Source organism: Marmota flaviventris, chromosome 2 (genome assembly GCF_047511675.1).
Source record: "Marmota flaviventris isolate mMarFla1 chromosome 2, mMarFla1.hap1, whole genome shotgun sequence".
NCBI lineage: Eukaryota > Metazoa > Chordata > Mammalia > Rodentia > Sciuridae > Marmota > Marmota flaviventris.
The window spans coordinates 43,710,229-43,731,238 of NC_092499.1; the positions used below are offsets into that span (position 1 = coordinate 43,710,229).

A 21,010-nucleotide genomic window follows, 5' to 3' on the forward strand; every position below is an offset into this window, starting at 1 on the left:
TGAGTAACAATTCTTTTTATAAAATCTGTGAGTAGTACAGAAATTCAAGACTTACTTCCCGACATCAAATAGATTCCATTAGGATCTACTGCTAGACTTGTAACAGCATCCAAATGAGCTACCATAGAATGGATCATTTTACCTAAATAAAACATATCAAAGAAGATTAAGCTTTCAAAAAAAAAATACCAAAATTATAACAGCATCAGCATAAAATAACCGACTCCAGCATTTTTTATTGTACTAAAAGATATACATCATAAAATTTACCATTTTAGCCATTTGAGAATGTCCAATTCAGTGGCTTTTAAAATAGTCACACTGTGCGCAACCGTAACTACTGTCTAGTTTAGAACTTTTCACCACTTAAAAAGGAAATTCTGTATGTAACCATTAAGCAGCTCAATTCTCCAAACCCCTACCTCCAAAACCTGGCAAAACTAACCTGCTCTTTCTAGAGACTGGCCTATTCTGGAAGCTTCACATAAATAGATATAATATATTCAAGGTACATCTATTATAATAATACTATTTTGAAGAGAATTTTAATTCTAATGTAGAACCTTCCAATGTATTTACTTTTTAAGAAGATTTCTGTATGACATGAATTTGACAGAATCTGAGAGACAATGGAAAACATGACAACAAAGTTGCAAAGACTTAAGTTCATGTAAACTAGATGGGCAGTATGAAGCATGCCTATAATCCCAGCAACTCCAAAGGCTGAGGCAGAAGAGGGCTGCAAGTTCGAAGCCAGCCTCAGCAACTTAGCAGACCCTGTTTCAAAATGAAAAAGATAATAAAAAAGGCTGGGGATGTGGGTCAGTGGTTAAGCACTCCCAGTACCTTAAAAAACAAACAAACAAAGATCGTGTAAACTAAAATTCAAATTAGGTTCTCAGTAAGGTGATATATTCCTACCCAAAGACGAAGTTTATTTATCCTTTGAAATGCTAATTATTTTGTACATTTGAAACAAGAAAGGAGGAAGGAATGAGGTATACCACAAGAAATTCCTCTGAATTTCCCCAGACAGTAATAAAACCACTGCTCTGGAAAATTTATTTTCACTAAATTTGGCAAGCAAATAGATTGAACAACAAGATGAAATTTAAAAAACAAATTGTGAATACAGAATTCTTGCTGCACAAAGACTCTGAGACAAGGACATCCTGCAATGGCAATATATGCTTTTACCTGATGGAAAGCAACATCATAAATTGATTTATCCAAGAAGAGGATAAAAAAGCAAATACTGATAAAAACAACAACAAAAAATTTACTCCCCTTTCACTCAGCAAGAAGTCTACTACTACTCAAGTGTCTGGGATTCTCCTAATGAAAGACAGGAGGTCTTTGCCAAAATTCTCATCATTTGCTATGCTGCTGGACCATTAGAACATTATACACTGGGGCATGAAAACAGTCAACTTTTGTTTCTTAACATCAGGCTATAACAGCGGAAAAGAACACAAAACCACGACATAATTGTGCAAAAATTTACTCTTAAAAAAAAAAAAAAAACCAACAACATAAAAAGCCTATAATTTTCTGGCAATACTAAAAGTTATTAGTCAAGGACTGTATTTAAAAAGTCTCTCATCATAAGCTGGGGTTGTGGCTCAGTGGTAAAGCACTTGCCTTGCATGCGTGAGGCCCTGGGTTTGATCCTCAGTACAACATAAAAATAAATAAATAAAAATAAAGATACTGTGTCTATCTACAACTAAAAAATGAATTAAAAAACTCTCATCATTTCAATCTATAGTTGTCTGTTTCTCATTAATAGTAAAATTAATTAACAGTCTAATTTTAGAGATTGTGCTAGCCTGAGAAACAGAAAAATCATTTAACAGTATCTTCAATTTATTACTCTAACATAATTCATCTATCACCTTGTCTCAATATTACTATTTTAAAAAATTGGCTTTCTATGTTTTGTTTTATTTTTTTAAGAGTAAAAAAAAAACAGGGGCTGAGGTTGTGGCTCAGTGGCAGAGTGCTTGCCTATCATGTGTGAGGCCCTGGGTTCGATATTCAGCACCACATAAAAATAAAGGCATTGTGTCCATCTATAACTAAAGATATATTAAAAAAAAACACAGAATATAATGGATTGGCCTTCAAGTCAACAATGTGAAAACATTAGCAGTATCAAGCATCATTAGATTCCCTTAAAATGTCATATTTATGATGCTAACTCTTAATTCACTGATCTAGTTCTGATTTCTCTCTTCAGAGAGAAGAAACTATGATCTTGTTTCTCTTAAATTTAACAACTTAAATCATAGACTTCTTTTATTCAACATTATAGATATATACATTTCTTAAAGGGAGCTATAATTTTCCAAATTTATCTCTAGACCTCCTTCTGGTACACTAAATTAATCCCCAATTGAGAGTCAACCTTCTTTTCTACATAGTCACAGTCATAAAATGTGAATAATCCCATCAGATGGACCATGTATGGAGGCATTTGATGCTGGGCATCTACTAGTGACTACATAAAGCTCTGGATCTCTTCTAATAACTAGGATCCCTCCCTTCACCACCATATACCTGCAGTTTTTCACTATTAACCTGTTTTACTCTGGCCCTATCCCAATGCTAACACCTTTTTCTCCAGTAAAACTAAGTTTTCCTCGTTTTATTAACTGCAGAAATAGATAAATGTAGTCAATTCATCCATTCTTCTTTCCCAAGCACCTTAAGCCCTTTCACTGGCTAATAAACATTGTTGGCCTTTACAAAATGGAAAGGAAATAAAGAATGACATAAAATATATAAATAATGAAGTTTGAATTCCCAAACCCACAATTTTTATCTGTTGTGTAACACTGCACAAATCATTAGTGAGGATAATAGTATTTACTTTATAGGTATTAAAAAAGTAAATATAGTCAAATGTAGTGGCATATGCCTGTAATTCCAGCAACTCAAGAGGCTGAGGAGGCCTGGAAAACTTAACAAGACCATAAAAAATAAAAATCGCTAGAAATATAGGTCAGTGTCCCTGGGTTCAATTTCCCCGTACTTAAACAAAAAAAAAAAAAAAAAAAAAAAAAGGAAATGATTTAATATAGGCAAACCAAATAGAACAATGTCTCACATGAAATAAGCACTGTGCCACTAGTCTGTAAGCTCAAGAGGATGGAGTGCTGTTTCTGTTTTGTTCACCAAACAGCAGTAACTGTACCAGAATATGGCAGATACTCAATAAATGTTGCTAGATGAATGAGTTTACAATCAATTCAGCGTCTTTCTACAATTTGTTCACATCCTTCACTTGTACAGTACCTCCTTCCAGAATCACTCACTACCTAAATCTTTCAGGCACAGTATGGCAACTTGAATCTGTGCTTCCAACGAAAATTTTAAAAAATCATGGACCCTGAAAGATTCTCTGGAATAAGCAGTAGAAACTGAAAGTTCAGGTCAAGAATCATTGATTAATCTTCCTATACCAATTTTGCAAACAATTCCTCAAGTAATATTAGTGGTTCCCACAGCATGAATAAAAACCCAATTAAGTCCTCATTAGATTCTATTATCCTCCTCTAAACTCACCTCTTTGGCTTTGCTTTAAAAAAAACCTTCTGGTCAGGTACAGTGGCCCACACTTGTAAGCCTACCACCTTGGCAGGCTGAGACAGGAAGATCGAGAGTTCAAAGCCAGCCCCAGCAAAAGTAAGGCGCTAAGCAACTCAGTGAGACTCTGTCTCTAATAAAATACAAAATAGGGCTGGGGATGTGGCTTAGTGGTCAAGTGCCAGTTAGTTCAATCCCCAGTACCCACCCACCCCCAAAAGAAAGAACGTTCTGTTCCAGTACAAGTTCCTATCACTGTGCCTCTGCTCAAAATATCCCTTTATCTGGAATTTCTTACTATTTTCTTCATTTAAAAATGAAAACTACCAATTCCTTAGGGCAAAGCTCAAATCCCCACTTTATGCATGTATATGTGTGTACACACATAAATGTGTGTCTCCTACTATCCCCTCGACAACCATTAAGCCCCCAGAAAGGAATCACATTTGTACATAATGCTACATCCAGTGCAGTACAGAATACAAAACACTGCATTTTGGTGATTAAAATGATATATTCACTTACTTAATGAACTCATTCATAGTATTAATTGTTATGATCCAGATAAAAAAAAGTTCAGCTAAATTACTCTTCATTTTAAGTAATACTCTATTAACAACTAGTTATGGTGGATAGGCTAGTGGACCATATTTTAATGAATTATAAATTTTCAAAGAAGGTATTTTTAGAAACACTATATTTGAAGATAATTCATAGTTAAATCAAACTCAAGGTATGTGTATATGGTGAGGGATGGTCGATTTAGCTTAAAATATTTTGTTTGGAGCCCACTGCTTCAATTATCTTCACACTACAGATAAGGTACTAGACTATTAAACAGGAAAAAAAATTGGAAACAAGTGGAAAAACTATATATGCTTCTTATTTTGTTAAAGTGATTACTTATTTTCTACCAGTAAAACCACTGTGAGACACACCTTTTGCTTTCTGTAAAATCCCTGAACCTCCCATTTGACATGAAAATTTTCATTAATAAAAATTATTTTTTAGAAACACAAAGGAAATTACTTCTCTGCTCTTATAATAAAGGAAGACATATTTAACCTTCATAAAAATGGTTCAAAGAATTATTTTTATAAGATGTTAAATTGAGAATATCCACACGAATATGAATTTTATTTCCTGACAATATATAGACCTGTGAATATTCACTCTGCTCCCAACCTGTTCTACTGAGTTAAAAGGAATCTGCCTATAGAAATGTTATTTGAACTAAAGGATCTTCTGCAAGACTCTAAAGACAGAAACTTATTGCCCTGTCCTATATAACCTTCAAAGAGAAGCCTATACTTCTAGTTTGCTGCCTGCCTTGATAATTTTTTTTGCTCTGTAATAAGGTTGCAATATTTCTTAATTTAAGTCCTTTAATACTTTGTTTTAGCTTTTCTCATAATAGCTTCTCTAGCTGTCAGACCTTTCCAGAAAGAGATTAAACAGTATCTTATGTAGTATTCCTAGTAATAAGAGATGAAAAAGTAGTCCTTAAACACATCCACCACCACCCCCACACATATATACACACTGTAAGTAAAATAAGATTTGGTTTGACATCAAGACAACTAATATATTTCCTTACAACAAGAAAAACAATTGACAAAAAAAAAAAAAAATCCACTATACCAGCATTTAATCCACTGATAGTTTTAAGAGATGTCTTCTGCTATAATTAATTCATAATAGAATATGAAGGAAAAAAATTTCCAAGGACTTATATATTTATCTAAAAGGACATGAAAGAAATCATGATAGGAAAGGCAGTATGTATTATTTAAGGATAAAATTTTAACATACTCAAGTGTGCTACATGCTAAGTAAAGCAGAACTCTTGAGTAAAAATAGCTGAGATAAGGGTTTAGCTCAGTGGAAGAGTGCTTGCCTAGCACACACTAATATCTCCAAAAAAAAAAAAAAACCACCAAAAAACAAACCCCCAAAGTTTAACTTGGCAATTTCATAGTCAAAACTCAACATATAAAAGAACAGCATTTTCAATTACTTCAAATTTGCAGTACTATTAATATGAAAAGATAACTTGCTTACCCGTTTTATTGTCAAAAAATTTGATGTGTCTATCTTCATGAGCAGTTATTGTAACAGGAAGTGTGGGATGACTTACTATTCTATTAATATGATTAATGGATTGTAAACCTGAAAATAGAGACAAACAATATTTTAAATTTCCAGGCTTCAAATAGAAGTTGGATGATGGTTTTTTAAGTCTCACCAGAATGAATACTATTAGACTTTAAATAGTGTATGTACAAAAGAACTCTTAGATACTAAATTTAAAACATACATGGATTTTACCTGTGTAGTGGGGGGGAGAAATAATAGAGTTAAGGAGACACTGAGAATGAGTACAGCTTGGTTTAAAATGTGGCCATGGAACCATGTAAGTATATAATGATAAAAGCAATTGTTTCTTTTAAAAAGCACTTACTAAGAAAATCGACTTAAGATTAAATAAGTGATCTTAATTATCCAACTATGGTACAACCAGAAAGAAAGAACTAGTGGAAGAGATACTAAAGCACAGTAATTAGACTGTATATCCATAGCGGAATATGGTCCCTAGTGAACTAATCCTAAGGATAACTATTACCAGTAATCAAATTATTGGTGATGACAGTATTATTAGACAACTATATGTAGGCTGTGGGATAAATCAAATGAGATGATGATGATTTTGTTGAGAACCAAGAAATTTGAATTGGAAGTATTTTACTTTTGTAAAAAAACATGTTTCCTAGCTCTGACCACTGAAAAAGATTAAAATAATGAACCTCATGAAGACCATGAGGATAAGCAAAGAGTTTTAGCATCCAGACTGTAATCTTCTAAATGCCATTTCCCACTAAAAAGAGCCATAGCTCCCTAGAAAAATACTGATCTCAGACATGAGTCACCAAACAAGATGAACCTAGAATCTTTCATTATATCAAAAAGCAAGAGCTATCAACAACTACCAGGCGCATATTCAGAAGACTTAAGAGCCAACCTGAATAAGCTCCCATTGGCCAAAAAGACATAATTTGAACAACATTAAGAACACTTGTAAGAAATTGAAACATAACAAATACATTTATACCTGTGAGTTATCATAATGATACCAAAAACAATACCACTTCGTTATTTTGAAAACTGGTAAATAAAATGGGGGAAAAACTCACTTTATCTTGCTTTTCTGTAACAATCACTAACTTCAAGATGATAACCAAATTATTGATGAGGAAATCATATTTATTATAGAAATATTCTAGCTAATGCATGAGAAGAGATGACAGAATTACAAAATCATTTTTCAAGAATTAATGATTAAATGGATCAGGCAATGATCAAGACTAAAAACATCACAGAAAGATAAACCACCAAATAATATTTATATCTGAAAAAGTTCACAAATTATCTGAAGTCTGGCCAAGAAAATTTCTAAACAGGTAAAAAAGAGAAACTAACAGAAAAACCCAAACCTGAACCTGAATCTGAATAAAACTCTGGACCTATAACCAATTTATAGGAAATAAAATGAATACTACAAATGATACCATAGGGTTGCAACCAGCAAAATCCATTCTGTGGGAAACCTGACAAAACTGTCTAATTCCTTCTATTAAAAAATTAATACAGCAAATAAGGAAAATAGAAGAGAGGTAGAGGTACCTATAAGTGAAAAGACATCTGAAACCTATCAACCAATCACAATACATGCACCTTCTTTGAATTCCTACTTACAGAAACTGTAAAACATACATCACATACCACATTTACAGTACTGGCCATTTATAATAACTGAAATTAGATGACAAGTACATGAGGTTTTATTATATTCTCTACTTTCTATTTATTTCCTTTGTTTTCACCTTCACTTTACTCACTCCTCTGTAATAATGTAAATAAGTACTACAGTAACATAATAAAACTATTTTTCTATCCTAAACCTAGGTAATCAAAACATTAAAACTAACTGAAAGATTAACCTCTTGGATAAAAATCCTTTCTAAGGTTTCAAAGAAAGTCACGAAAAACTTACCAGAATCTACCTGTGATGAAAGCATCACCAATGACTGTGATGTTTCTAAATCATAAATTACTGCACTACCAGTGTTGAAAGAGGTCACCATATGAGCTGGATCACAGCCAATAAAGTCAACAGATGTAGGTATTCCATGTTCTGTAAATAAGCCCCAAAAGATATAAAGTAACACAGTATTTTTGAAATTCCCACTTTTCTAATAAGAAAAAGGAATTAAAATATTTTTAAGAAATGTTAATAATGAAAGTTAACTGTGTAAGAATAGTTAAAAAGCAACCATTCCTCATTCATTTAATAGGCCTATCTATTTATTTATTTACCTATCTATTTATTTATAGGAGGCACTGAGGATTGAACCCAGTGCTTCACACTTGCTAGCCAAGCACTCTACCACAATCCCAGCCCTATTTAATAAGTTTTTATTTATAACATTCAATATTAAAAGAAAAAACACACCTAAAGAACAGGCATATGCAAAAATTAGCAGTTTCTTATGCATTTCCTTCTAAGGTAGGAAGGCTAAGTTTTTGGTCCACTTTCTAATTTTCTTAGGGAAAAATAAAATTGGCATTTTTTGGATCATTATCTTGGGTCACCTGTCAAATCTGTAAGCCTTAAAAAAGTAGCTAATACAAGTCAAATTTTTCTGTCTATAAAAATGAAGCTTGGACTCTGGAAGACACTGACATGATAGTAGCATGATAGTAGTATCCTGAGCAGCAATCTTTCTCTCTCTCTCTCTCTTTTTTTTTTTTTTTTTAAATTTTTTAGTTGTAGCTGGTACAATATCTTTATTTATTTATTTTTACGTGGTGCTGAGGATCGAATCCAAAATACCTCACACGTGCAAGGAAAGTGCCCTACCACTGAGCTACAGCCCCAGCCTGGCAATTTCTCATTTTAACATATTAAAATTCATCTAGCCATATCAACATCCAATTTGGTAAAATCCGGAGTCTAGCCATCAATTATGTGAATGAAGCAAGAAACAAATAACTAAATAAACTTTTACCTGTAAAGCCTGAGTAACTGAAAAACTAGGAGAACCATATAAAAAAGACTCAAAGGGCTAGGGTTGTAGCTCAGTGGTAGAGTGCTTGCCTAGCATGTGAGGCACTGGGTTCAATTCTCAGCACCGCATGTAAATAAATTAATAAATAAAGTCCATCAACAATTAAAAGATGCAAAATTAAATATATTTACTATTCATCTAAGATGTTCTAAAATTATATTTAAAGAAAAGGTCTGATTAAAAAAAAAAAAAAACCCCAAATTTAAAAATGGCTCAGAAAATAAGACCAATAAAAACATATTCTCTCTCTCTCTTTCTCCCATTTACACACACACACACACATACACATAAGCAAATGTCTTAAAAAAATATTTATTTTTTAGTTGTAGTTGGACACAATACCTTTGTTTTATTTATTTATCTTTATGTAGTGCTGAGGATCGAACCCAGAGTCTCATGTGTGCTAGGTGAGTGCTCTACCACTGAGCCACAACCCCAGCCCACACATAAGCAAATGTCTTTAAAAGGTACTGGCTAAAGCCTTTTTTTTTTATATATAATTTTTTTGTTGTTGTCAATGGATCTTTTTATTTATATGTAGTACTGAGAATTGAACCCAGTGCCTCACATGTTAGGCAAGTGCTCTATCAACATACAACTCCAGCCCTAAAGCCTTCTTTAATAAGAAAAAAATCTGGTATCATGAAAGCAACTTAATTTGTACCTGGTTAAAGGTACTATTTCAGTGATTATGGCTAGACTCATAACCTGTGTGCTCAGAGTCATGGGCAAGCACTCCATGGCCAAGCTATATCCCTAGTCCCATTTAATTTTAAAACAGAACACGATCTGAAAGAAGTAAAAAAGCACTAAGCTACAATTCATATTTGTAAATCACATCAAGTAAAAAGTAACCAAGTAAAAAGATTATCCTAAGTTTTATGAAATTCTTTTAACATCTCTCTTTGGGGAAATACAGAAATAACCAATCAATTGCTTTGTCCTTTTTATATCACAATTTCCTGCTCCCATCCCTGCCCTTCCCTGGTAGTAGGGATTGAACCCAGAGACCTTCTATCACTGAACCACATCTCAGCCCTTTTTATTTTGTTTTAGACAGACAAAATTTACTCACCCTTGTCTCCATTGTAAGTGCAAATACATGGCAATTTTTCTTGTGGATTCCATAACCTAACAGTGCCATCTGCTGAACAAGACAGTAACTGATTTTTTATGCCACTATAAGCAAGACCCCAGACTGCATCTGTATGAGCAACTAAAGTGCCAGCTAGAACATTTGGCTCTGGGAAGAAAGAAACAAAACAAAATTAGCAAAGTAAGGTTGTTATCTAAAGATAGCTTACCATATAATTAAATAAAAAGAATACAATAAAGTCTACAAAAAGATAAACCAAATATACAAGGGACTAAGTAGTAGAGTTAAGAGCTATTTTTATCATCCTCCCCCAAACTACTATTCTGTATTTTCACAATTTCCTATAAGAAATAAATACTTGGAGAAGAAATAAAACCTCTTTATTGAGATATAATTTACATACCCTACAACTCATTTATTTAAAGTATAAATCCAAAGATCTTTAGTATATTCAAAGTTGTACAACCATCACAATCAATTTTAGGACACTTTCATTACTTGTTGGCTACTTTCCCAAAATTCTTCTTCCCTACCTTTCCATGGCTCTAGGCAACAACTAGTCTACTCATTTCTAAAGATATGCCTATTCTGAACATTTTTTATCAATAGAATCATACAACACATGACCTTTTGTGACTGGCTTCACTGAACATGTTTTCAAAGCTTAATTATGTTGTAACTTGTATCAGTATGTTTCTTTTTATTGCCAAATAAAATTCTATTGTATGGATGTTAATAGGCAAGAGATAGAAGTGAATGGCAGAAACATGAGATTAAGGCAATAATTCTATAAACTAGGTTTACTGTGCTAACTCCCACATGCTTTCCTTTAAAAAGCAATTTACCTGTGGCCCTGCCCTGGCTTAAGTCAATAGGACATGTTACATTCCTCAGGAAACAACCTGTTATCAGCAGGAGAAATGCAGGCCCAAATAAGAAGAACACAAGTTATCCTGAATGGGGGAGCCTTCATGACCTTTATGCAGACCAGATTCCAGGACTCATGGAGATAGGATAATTAGAAGAAAAGTCCAACAATAAAATTTGTAAGAATGAGTTTCAACTAGAACTGGTCAGTGTGGTCCAAAGTAACGCAGGGTTGCCTTGGATCTTAGCACATAATCCTAATAGTAAAATCTCCCCTCCATGGGGTAAGACCATGCACAGTGGGTTTTTTAAATCTGCTGTAAGATGTCTGAGTGGGACTCTCTGGAAATTCCCCTGGGATCCCCAATAAAAGAGGGCAATACTTCGGGCGTGGAGGTGCACGCCTGTAATCCCAATGACTTGGGAGGTTGAGGCAGGAGGATTGCGAGTCCAGCCTGAGCAATGGGGAGGCACTAAGGAACTCAGTAAGACCATCTCTAAATAAAATACAAAAAAGGGCTGGAGATGTGGCCCAGTGGTTGAGTGCCCCCCGAGTTCAATCCTTGGTATCCAAAAAAAAAAGAGGGCAATAGGGGCATGCTATCCCTATCCTCTCCTACTCTCTTCCTTAATAGTGTTCCCTTTTCCTGTCCGTTCTAATAAACTCATGTCTACTACTCTTGAGTGACTCCTCTGAAATCTTCCTGGCATGGTCCTAAGAACCAGTGACTAAGGACATCCTCAGTCACTTCGGCTGTATGGATGGCCTTACTATGCAATAGATTTTACCACGTTTTAATTATCCATTCATCAATTGATGGATATTTGAGGGCTAATAACATTGAGTATCATACCTAACAATCTTGTTTTTCTAGTAAATCTCTCCTATTTCCATAATTATTCATCATCATTTCCCTACTGCTTCCAAATTCCCTTCTTTGTGAATGATTGTGCCTTATACTGAACCAAGAAGATATAGGCTTTAAATAGGAAGCCTTTCCTCATTTTCCTGCCACCCAATCTATAATCTACTAATACTGTAAGCTATCCTCTTGGTTGTTCTCCTTTCTATTAAACCCACCAGATGTATTCTGCATCTCAGTCAATTTGCTAACTTGTTTTCATATTTTCTGATTCTGTACTATACAAATTCTCATCTTGAAGTCATTACCATTTAAAAAAAAAAAGTATGTTCCAGGGCACTCACCTAATACCTGTGAGGCCCTGGGTTCAATCCTCAGCAGCATATAAAAATAAATAAAATAAAGGTATTGTGTCCAACTACCAAAAAGAGAAAGTACGTTCCAGAATCTTTCAACCTGAATAAAAAAATTATTAACCTTACTCTACCACTCTTCTGCTAAATAGTTAAAAAAAAAAAAAAGCATCTGAAGTAAGTATGCTTCTTTTCCTATTTACTATTCAAATTACTCCAACATGGTGGTGTCTGATGCCATTAGCACACACCAAAAATCATCTTGCTTAAGTTATTAATGATGAGCTAGGTGCACTGGTGTGTGCCTGTAATCCCAGGGACTCAGTAGGCTAAAGCAGGAAGAGCACATGTTTAAAGCCAGCCTGGGAAATTTAGTGAGAGACTTTGTCTCAAAATAAAATTAAATTTAAAAGGTGGGGAGGGAATCGATGATAACCTCTACTATACAAAATTTGATACTTTCCTTTGATGATATATAAAGCATTTCTTCTTTGTTGTTCCCATCATATTACTTTTCATCCATTTAGTATGACTTGAAAGGGTATCAAGAGTTCCTTCATCCTCTTATCTTAGCTACAGTGACAAATCTCTATCTGGGAAAGACACAAGTGACCTATGTGTCACTTTTACATAAAAAGAATCCTTTTTATCCTATTCAAATGCAACATCTGAATGTGCAGGCTGCTTCCTTCTAAAAATGTTTTCTCCTTTGGGGATGCTTCCATGATTCCACACTCTCACACTTCCTCCTACCTATTGAATTACATCTTCTCAATTTCCTTTATTGGTTCTCTTGCTCTAGCCATACTCTCCATGTTGGGATTACTGTGAAGATTTTAATTTCAAGTTGTTTTCTCTTCTTACTCTTTACAACACAATCTCCTTATGTTATACCATCCATTCTCACAGCTTAAAAGTATCATCTATATAGAAAGGACTTCCCCATATTTTTATCTTCAACCCAGATCTCTGAGCTCTATATTTGCATATTACCTACTTGATACTGTCTCTCAACATGCCCCAAATCCAACTCATTGTCTCCCCACACTTGTTCTTTCCCTATTTCAATAAATGCTACCATCACATACTCAGATGCTCATGCTGAAATCCCAGTGCTAGAGATGAAAATGTTCTGAAATTAGATAATGGTAGCACAACTCTGTGTACATAGTAAAAATTACTAAATTATATATTTTTAAAAGATGAAATTTATTGTATGAATTATATTTCAATAAAGTTGGTAATTAAGAAAACACAATTAAATCAAGTCATTCACTTATCACTTCATCTACTCATATTCATCACAAAGTCCTATCTATTCTACTCTACTTCCCCCATATATATTAAATACACTTCTCTCTAACTGCTGTACCACCACCACTCTTGACATCATCTCCCATCTAGTCTACATTACAGCAGCTTCCTACAGTATTCCTGTCTCTACTCTCCGGCCCTTAATGTACTCTTCTCTCCATAAGAGACAGAGTACAGTCGCGATTTTTTTTTTTTTTAAGTTGTTGATAGACCTTTATTTCATTTATATGTGGTGCCAAGAACTGAACACAGTGCCTCACATATGCCAGGCAAGTGCGCTATCACTGAGCCACAGCTCCAGCAACACAGCCACCTATTTATACACTACATTTTTCAGGTCACTTTTTCGGCCTAAAATGTTTTACAGAAATTCTGTTATCTTTTATCTTTCAGCTTGAATGTTACTATTTTAATTAGAATATTCCTGACTTCTCACCTAAAGTCAGGAACAGGTTCCACCTGTTACCTTTCTCATAGTACTCTATTTTCTTATTACTCACCACAATTTGTAAGCAGTAACCCCCAAACCCTTGCTCATTTAATGTCCATCTTTTCCATTAGGCTAACTGTTATTTCTGGACAAAGTGCTAATAATGACTATGCCTGACAAATAGTGGCACCAAGTGTGTCAATTAAAAAAGAACAAAGAGCTCAAAATTGTTTCATTTTTTAATAATAATGAAACATGCCCTAATAAATATATTTAAACATATATTCAGGTTTTTCTGTAGAACAGATTTCTAAAAGTGTCACTTGTAGAAGTTAAAGTTTTCTTTAGTGTTTTTTTCATTTTCAAATTAAGAATACTTGGCCCTCCAATGAGTTGTATCGATTTACATCCTCACTGTCCCTCTTTGTTTTAATATTTAAAAATATGTACACTAAGTTTAAATATTTGCTAAATTATATTGTTTTCCACCCCATTACATTAACTAGTACTGAAATTAACATTTCAATTAACAGAGACTTTTAAAAAATACCAGAAAATGCCAATTCATAGGCTTAGGTATGCATGGCATAACATTTTTTGATTTCTTTTCTAAAGCACTTACTAGCAAATAGAAAAATTAAATGAAGGAACCAATATATGTTTAAATAACTTTAATAATATTTGAGTTATTTACTTTTGACATCTTTTACTTACCATATGTATCATATGGATCCACGTTAGGACTAGGCATATTCCACCACTGGATGGTTGCGTCAATACCACCACTAAAACACTGTTCTCCATTAGAACTAATAGCTAATGACAGAACAGGGCCACTATTATAGGAAGAGAGTGAAAAAAATTACTTACAAATCCCAAGAAATTCAATCCCCATTCCCAAATCTGTGATTTACAAGGTATTTAAAAACTGTTTAAAGTAAACATGTATATTTAAATAGAACTAACATAATTCATATTCTCACTAATGTTAGTAAAATGAGATATTATGTAACTGTCTTACCTAATAGCAAACATTGAGAAAATTATAAAGTTTGAAGATTGGTAAATAACAGTTATTAACTATGGTTATTAATTAAGTACTAGTTGAGTAAAACTTACATGTGGGCCCTAAATGTGTAGATAGGCTCTACATCTAAAGAGGCACTCCTAAAAGATGGAGAAAAAAAGGATGGGGGAAGAGAAAGCAGTTAAATAACCATTAAACTAAAGAATCATTAGGAAGATCAAATGCACATATAAAAAATAAGAGACAATAAAGAAGTATAATCAAATTATTCATATTAGCAAAATTGGAAGGAAAAAACCCAGCCATTATTAAAATACTTGCTTTTTGGCAGGAACTGTTTTTTGCAAGTTCCAAAGTTTCAGCGTATGGTCCTCAGAGGCAGTAACCAGCACAGGTTCAACAGGATGAAAAGCTAATGCCCGCACTCCATCAAAATGGCTACGTAGTGTATACTTGGGATTCCATGTCTTTCGAAAGGCATCTTTATTGGCAGGCAACTAAAAAGGAAAAGCACACTATTTACTGGTAAAAGTAGTAAACTGATAGGTATGTGGAGTTTTTGTTTCTTTTGTGTTTAAAAACATATATTTAAAATAGCTTGGCTAAAATGTCCAGTGGAAATTTAATGTATTAAAAGCTTTATAACAAATCTTTATCATTTTATAAGGATTCAGAAGAATAATTTCATTAGCCTTTCAAATATGTAGGTCAAATGAAGAGTTCCTTAATCTGTTTTTACCTAATCATCAAACTAAACCCAAAGCTCGTAATAAATGTTGAAGAGAATAAAATAACTCATTGCTGCAATACTTTACATAAGTACAAAACAAAATGTAACAAATATATATATATATGTATATACACACACACACATATAAATTAGCAAATATCCAAGGGCAAACAGTACAGTTGTCATTTAGGAAATTACTAGCATGTGAAGTTTTTAAAGGCAGCAAGTTAAGGTACTTTCTAGAAACTGAGCTAAGGACCTGTTAATAATATTTTCAAACCATTTGTCTAATTCTTGATTATGACAGAGGTTAATCTTTTAACTTTTATTTCTTCATCTGTAAAGATAAGCTGTGAAACCACTTCTAAAGCAGTAAAGTTTACTATAATTTACCTGCATATATACTTTAAAAATATTAACTAGAATAATTAAGCCTACCCAAGGCTCATGTCTCTAAAAAGCACACTAAATAAATATAAAATGTAAAAGCCAGGCGCAGTGGCGTACACCTGTAATCCCAGCAGCTCAGGAAGCTGAGGCAGGAGGATCACAAGTTCAAAGCCAGCCTCAGCAACTTAGCGAGACCCCTGTCTCCAAATAAAAGTCAAAAGGGATGGGGATGTGGCTCAGTGGTTAAGCACCCCTGGGGGGGAGGGAAAGGTAGAAAAAAGATATGCTGTAAAAGTAAAAAACTAATTTGCTGAAAAACCATAATAATATAAAAATCTAAACAAGTATAGTTAACTCTCAATTGAATATTAAATGTCTAGAAAAAATTTATTCCAAGACTAATTTCACCTCTTATGCTGTCCTTCCCACTCCTCCTGAATGCTCTACCTAGCCCTCAAATGGAATTAAATACTTAGAAAATGATGCAAGCCAACTTTAACATTATCCTTAAGCAGATTAAACCTCAAAAATAAAACATTTTTTATTTTAAGAAGTAACTTGAAGGCAAATAATTTCTTTTGTAAACACCAAAATAGGCTTAATTTCTGTAAGATAATTGAGACTATTCAAGATGTGTTTGCTGACCAATATTTTAAGGTAATCATCCAAACACCTAGCTAATCCAACAAAATACCTAAGAAAAATTTAAACACCACAAAGAAAGTTAGAAAACTATATGTCACTTCAAATCAACACATTGACACACTTAAAACTTATCTTTTCCATGCACCTTGACATTAATTCTGCTTTATAAGTGATTCCAAAAAATAAGGAAGCCTTCTATTAAATCATTAAAAAAATTAAAAATAAAACTGCACTTACATCATAACTATAGTCTGCATCATTTGTTACCGTCAAGTCTGCAAGGTCTCCAAGGCCCAGTACACTTAACAAAACATCATCAGAACCCATAATAAATGACTTGCCTCCTCCAGATGGAAACGTTATTGGTTCAGCTATAAAGAACAAAACCGCTTCTTAAATGCTGAAAAATCATACAGTACAAGACAAATATTGTGGGGGAAATTTAAGCACTAAACAGTTACATAATTCAGTAATATTTATGAATTTCTATTTTCCCACTTCCACTCAAAAAATCCTATTACTAGTAATAAACAAATGTGTTGAAACTGCAAAGTAGTTATCCTCTACATATCAAATATGTACTACGTACACTATTCCAGGGTGGGAGGTAGGGCACAAAAGTTTTGTCTATTCAAATCCTGTATCACTTCAGTAAATTAAAGTTTATATAAGAAATAGAAAAATTTTTGATTAAGTAAAGGAGTTAAATATCAGATTTTAGCTATTCATAGGAGAATAAACCTCTACCATCAACTTCAAAGTAGCTTACACAGTATTTTTAAAAAGTGAACAGGCTGCTGCTAAGTCCTTTTCTTTCTAAAGATTAAAAAAAAAATCTTTTTAAATCTAAAGATTAAAAACAAAGCATTCAAATGTGAATGGTTTCCAGTATGCTATGACAGTATATCAGTGACAACAATGGCCTAGGAAAAAGGTACCTCTACAGCTAAGTCTCTTATAAGGTTAATTCGTGTGCTCTTCAGAATGCCCTCCAGTTTTAAAACTGTGACTACAATTTTTATTTTAATGTCCTCTTTTATTTACCATGACACTTTTAAAATGACACAAATGAAGTATAATGATTATAAAACTTTACATTTTTTAATCAGAATGGCCATTTCAATTTCAAATATAACTGAAATGAAAGCTTCATTTTGCTTAGTTTTCTCATCTGTATCATGTACATCATTACAGTTTCCCATGTTGATATTAGAAGTTCCAATTAAATTATTTAAAATATTTTCCTCTATACATTCTATTGACCAGTTAAACTACTATAATTTGAATGACTGACTATATTATTATCAAAAAATTTGCTGTTGACAGTTTGTGTAAGCAATAATTTTATCATTTCAAACATGTGCTTTAAAAGCAAAATGTTAACATTAAGATGGCAAGAAAAAATACTGGAGTAATTATAATACAAAACAACATATCAAAATACACTTAAAATTCATGAACAAATTGGGAAAAAAAGCATTCAAAAGCTCAAGCTGATAATTTTTAAAAATTCCTATGAAAAATGATATATTAAAATAAGCATTCACTAATACTATTGAAAACAATTCTGAGAATATACAATATATACACACATACACTATGGCCATAGTAAAATTTATCTTTATTTAGAATACTTTGTGGGTTTTTTTTTTGGGGGGGGGGGATGGGGTACTGGGCACTGAACTCAGGGGCACTAAACCACTGAGCCACATCCCCAGCCCTATTTTGTATTTTATTTAGAGACAGGGTCTCACTGAGTTGCTTAGCACCTCACCACTGCTGAGGCTAATTTTGAACTTGATCCTCCTGCCTCAGCCTCCTAAGCCACTGAGATTACAGGCATGTGCCACCACTCCCAGCTATATGTTGTTATTTTTATCCTATTAAACTATGCTATGCAATTTAGCAAATGATGTAAAGTGAATTTGAAAGCACTGCCAGAAAATATATATAAATGGGGACACTAGATAGTATTTAATTCATCTTTTAATGACTATACTTGCTGAACCTGAACAAACTGTAGCACTGATCTTTTCATTTCTACTGTTCATTTATTGGTAATACCAGAAATAACTAAGAGCTTTAAAATCAAGTTTAAAATTATGTTTAAGAACAATTTTATCAGTCAGTAAGTAAAATTTACTCAAAAGCATCTTTTGCCAGTACAAAGATAATTTGTTTCTAAGTTAAAATGCTATTCTTTCCACTTATATTCACTAACACAAAACTTAAAAGCTCAATTAAACAACTTAAATATAACATATTATTTTTGCAGGATTATTTCTGATCAACCATTGACTACTTTAGGGGTGAAAGAAAGTACTTTGACAATATTAACTAGTTGGCAATATTAGCTTGTTTTACTGGAGTTTTAGATTAACCACATTTACCAAAAAGTATTATACTTATTTGTAATTAATATTTCTATCCCTTTTTCTATGCACACATATTTCTTTGTATTAAGCAAGCCATTCCTCTTACTCAGCATTTATTTACATGTATATCTGGGTGCACAAAAAAAATATCACTTAAGCTATTATTTTTATTTTCGATATCACCCATCACTGTGGCACATGGTAATCACAGTAAATACTCAATTTGTTTGTCCTTGTTTCCCTGCCAACAAAGCTAATTTCCATTCTACAAATTCATCTTATTAATGTTAATATAATTACCCATGGTACATGTGTACATAAGCATAAAATGTCATCAGCAATTCAAATAAAAAAATTAAAAAGTTTTTAATTCAATGATAGGAATGGTCATTATTTATTATTATTCCTCTTTTTGATGGACACTATAACCAGGGAAACTCTTCCTTTCTCTTCAAATCTTATCAAATTTAAAGAACAGAGCCCCCAAAAGAATTTCCACTTATGTCAGTGGCAACATGGTATATCTTAAAGTCTTTACTAACAATAGTTTGAAAGGTTGTAACTTGTTCTTTAAAAATTGAGGTATAACAAGGAATTAAAAAAGAAAACAAGAAAGGATTTGCCACTGAAATAAGACTACAAACTCAGTTCAAAGTTAAAATCAAATGTCTCTAAATAACAAATTTTAGTAAGGTTTACCTTCCCCTTGCCTTCCTCCTACCACTATGAAAGACATTACTGACTTACATTTTTCTTTAAAACACCACACACACACACACACACACACACACACACACACTACACAGAGGCAGCTCTAAATTGATTTTTATGTAGTGGTAAGTCTTGACTGGCTTTTTTATGTTAAGTCACTAGTCTGAAACATTTAAAAGGATCTATACTCCTGCTAATATGGCTTTGTCTTAACTGCACAATCTGAAGTTTAGAATGTATATTAATTATAAAAAGTCTAACAAATGTACCATGCATTATTTGGTTAAAAAACAAACAAACAAACAGGGCTGGGGCTATAGCTCAGTGGCAGAGAGCTTGCCTAGCATGCGGTGAGGCACTGGGTTCAATCCTCAGCACCACATAAAAATAAAAACAAATAAAATAAAGGCATTCTGTCTGCACATAATAGAGTTATGTGCATTTTAGAAAATGGGAGAAATTATTCCCCAAAATAAGAATAATTCAATAGTAGAAATGAGATCACAAAAATCAACAAACGATGTGACTCTGCATTCCTTTTGCTTTTATTATAATAAAATAATTGTATATTTTATATTTTATTATATATAACTATCTTAGTGACTTATTATTTTAGTGACTTATCTTTCTTCAAATTATCCCACAGATTGACATGTGATAAGTCTGGCGCGGTGGCACATGCCTGTAATCCCAATGGCTTGAGAGGCTGAGACAGGAGGATAGTGAGTTCAAAGCCAGCCTCAGCAATAGCGAGGTGCTAATAAGCAATTCAGTGAGACCCTGTCTCTAAATAAAATACAAAAATAGGATGGGAAGGTGGCTCAGTGGTTGAATGCCCGAGTTCAATCCCCCTTACCACCACCCCCCACCAAAATATGTGATAAAGGCAAGGAACAAAGGACAAAATTATTTAACTTTAGTTATCACTACAGAAATCTTTTTAAAAAATTTTTTTTTTAGTTGTAGCTGGACACAATACCTTTATTTTATTTATTTATTTTTATGTGGTGCTGAGGATTGAACCCAGCGCCCCGCACGTGCCAGGCCAGTACTCTATCTACAGCTGAGCCCACAGCCCCAGCCCCAAATACAGAAATCTTAAGAGAATAAAATGGTGCCAAGAATGTAGCTTAAAGGCAGAACAATTGACTAGTATGTGTGAGGCCCTGCGTTCGATCTCCTGCACTGAAAAAAAGGGTGGGGGTGGGGGTATAAGATGTCTTCAAAATTATTATTATTATAATTTTTTAGATATAAATAATGTATATGTAAAATGCTGAGCACACTGCCTAGCAAGTAGTAGTTATTAACAATTGCTAAATTTAAAACACATGACAAAATGACTAAATAGCTTTTTCTATATGTATTAATTTAAATTTATTTTGGTAAACTGTGTAGTTTAAATTTTGTAAATTTTCCCACTACTAGATTTCTAAGTTAGATATAAGAAAGATACAACTCCATCTAACTTTAAACACAAAAACATGAAGAGTTA

The 21,010-nt window shown here is 33.2% G+C and overlaps 1 protein-coding gene across 5 annotated transcripts in view; it reads right to left on the reverse strand.

The window, feature by feature from the left end:
* The window catches only part of Strn3 (striatin 3), a 91,693-nt gene that overhangs the window by 1,768 nt on the left and 68,915 nt on the right, over window positions 1-21,010 (reverse strand). For 4 of the 5 annotated variants that reach the window (XM_027929821.2, XM_071607821.1, XM_071607822.1 and 1 more), the window contains 8 exons: window positions 16,667-16,800; window positions 14,986-15,161; window positions 14,757-14,804; window positions 14,352-14,473; window positions 9,790-9,957; window positions 7,640-7,780; window positions 5,650-5,757; window positions 56-142 (listed from right to left, as the gene is read on the reverse strand). In XM_027929821.2, the coding sequence (XP_027785622.1) occupies window positions 56-142; window positions 5,650-5,757; window positions 7,640-7,780; window positions 9,790-9,957; window positions 14,352-14,473; window positions 14,757-14,804; window positions 14,986-15,161; window positions 16,667-16,800 (984 nt within the window). The remainder of the gene's footprint in view (window positions 1-55; window positions 143-5,649; window positions 5,758-7,639; window positions 7,781-9,789; window positions 9,958-14,351; window positions 14,474-14,756; window positions 14,805-14,985; window positions 15,162-16,666; window positions 16,801-21,010) is intronic. The other variant, XM_071607823.1, reaches the window with a different exon arrangement.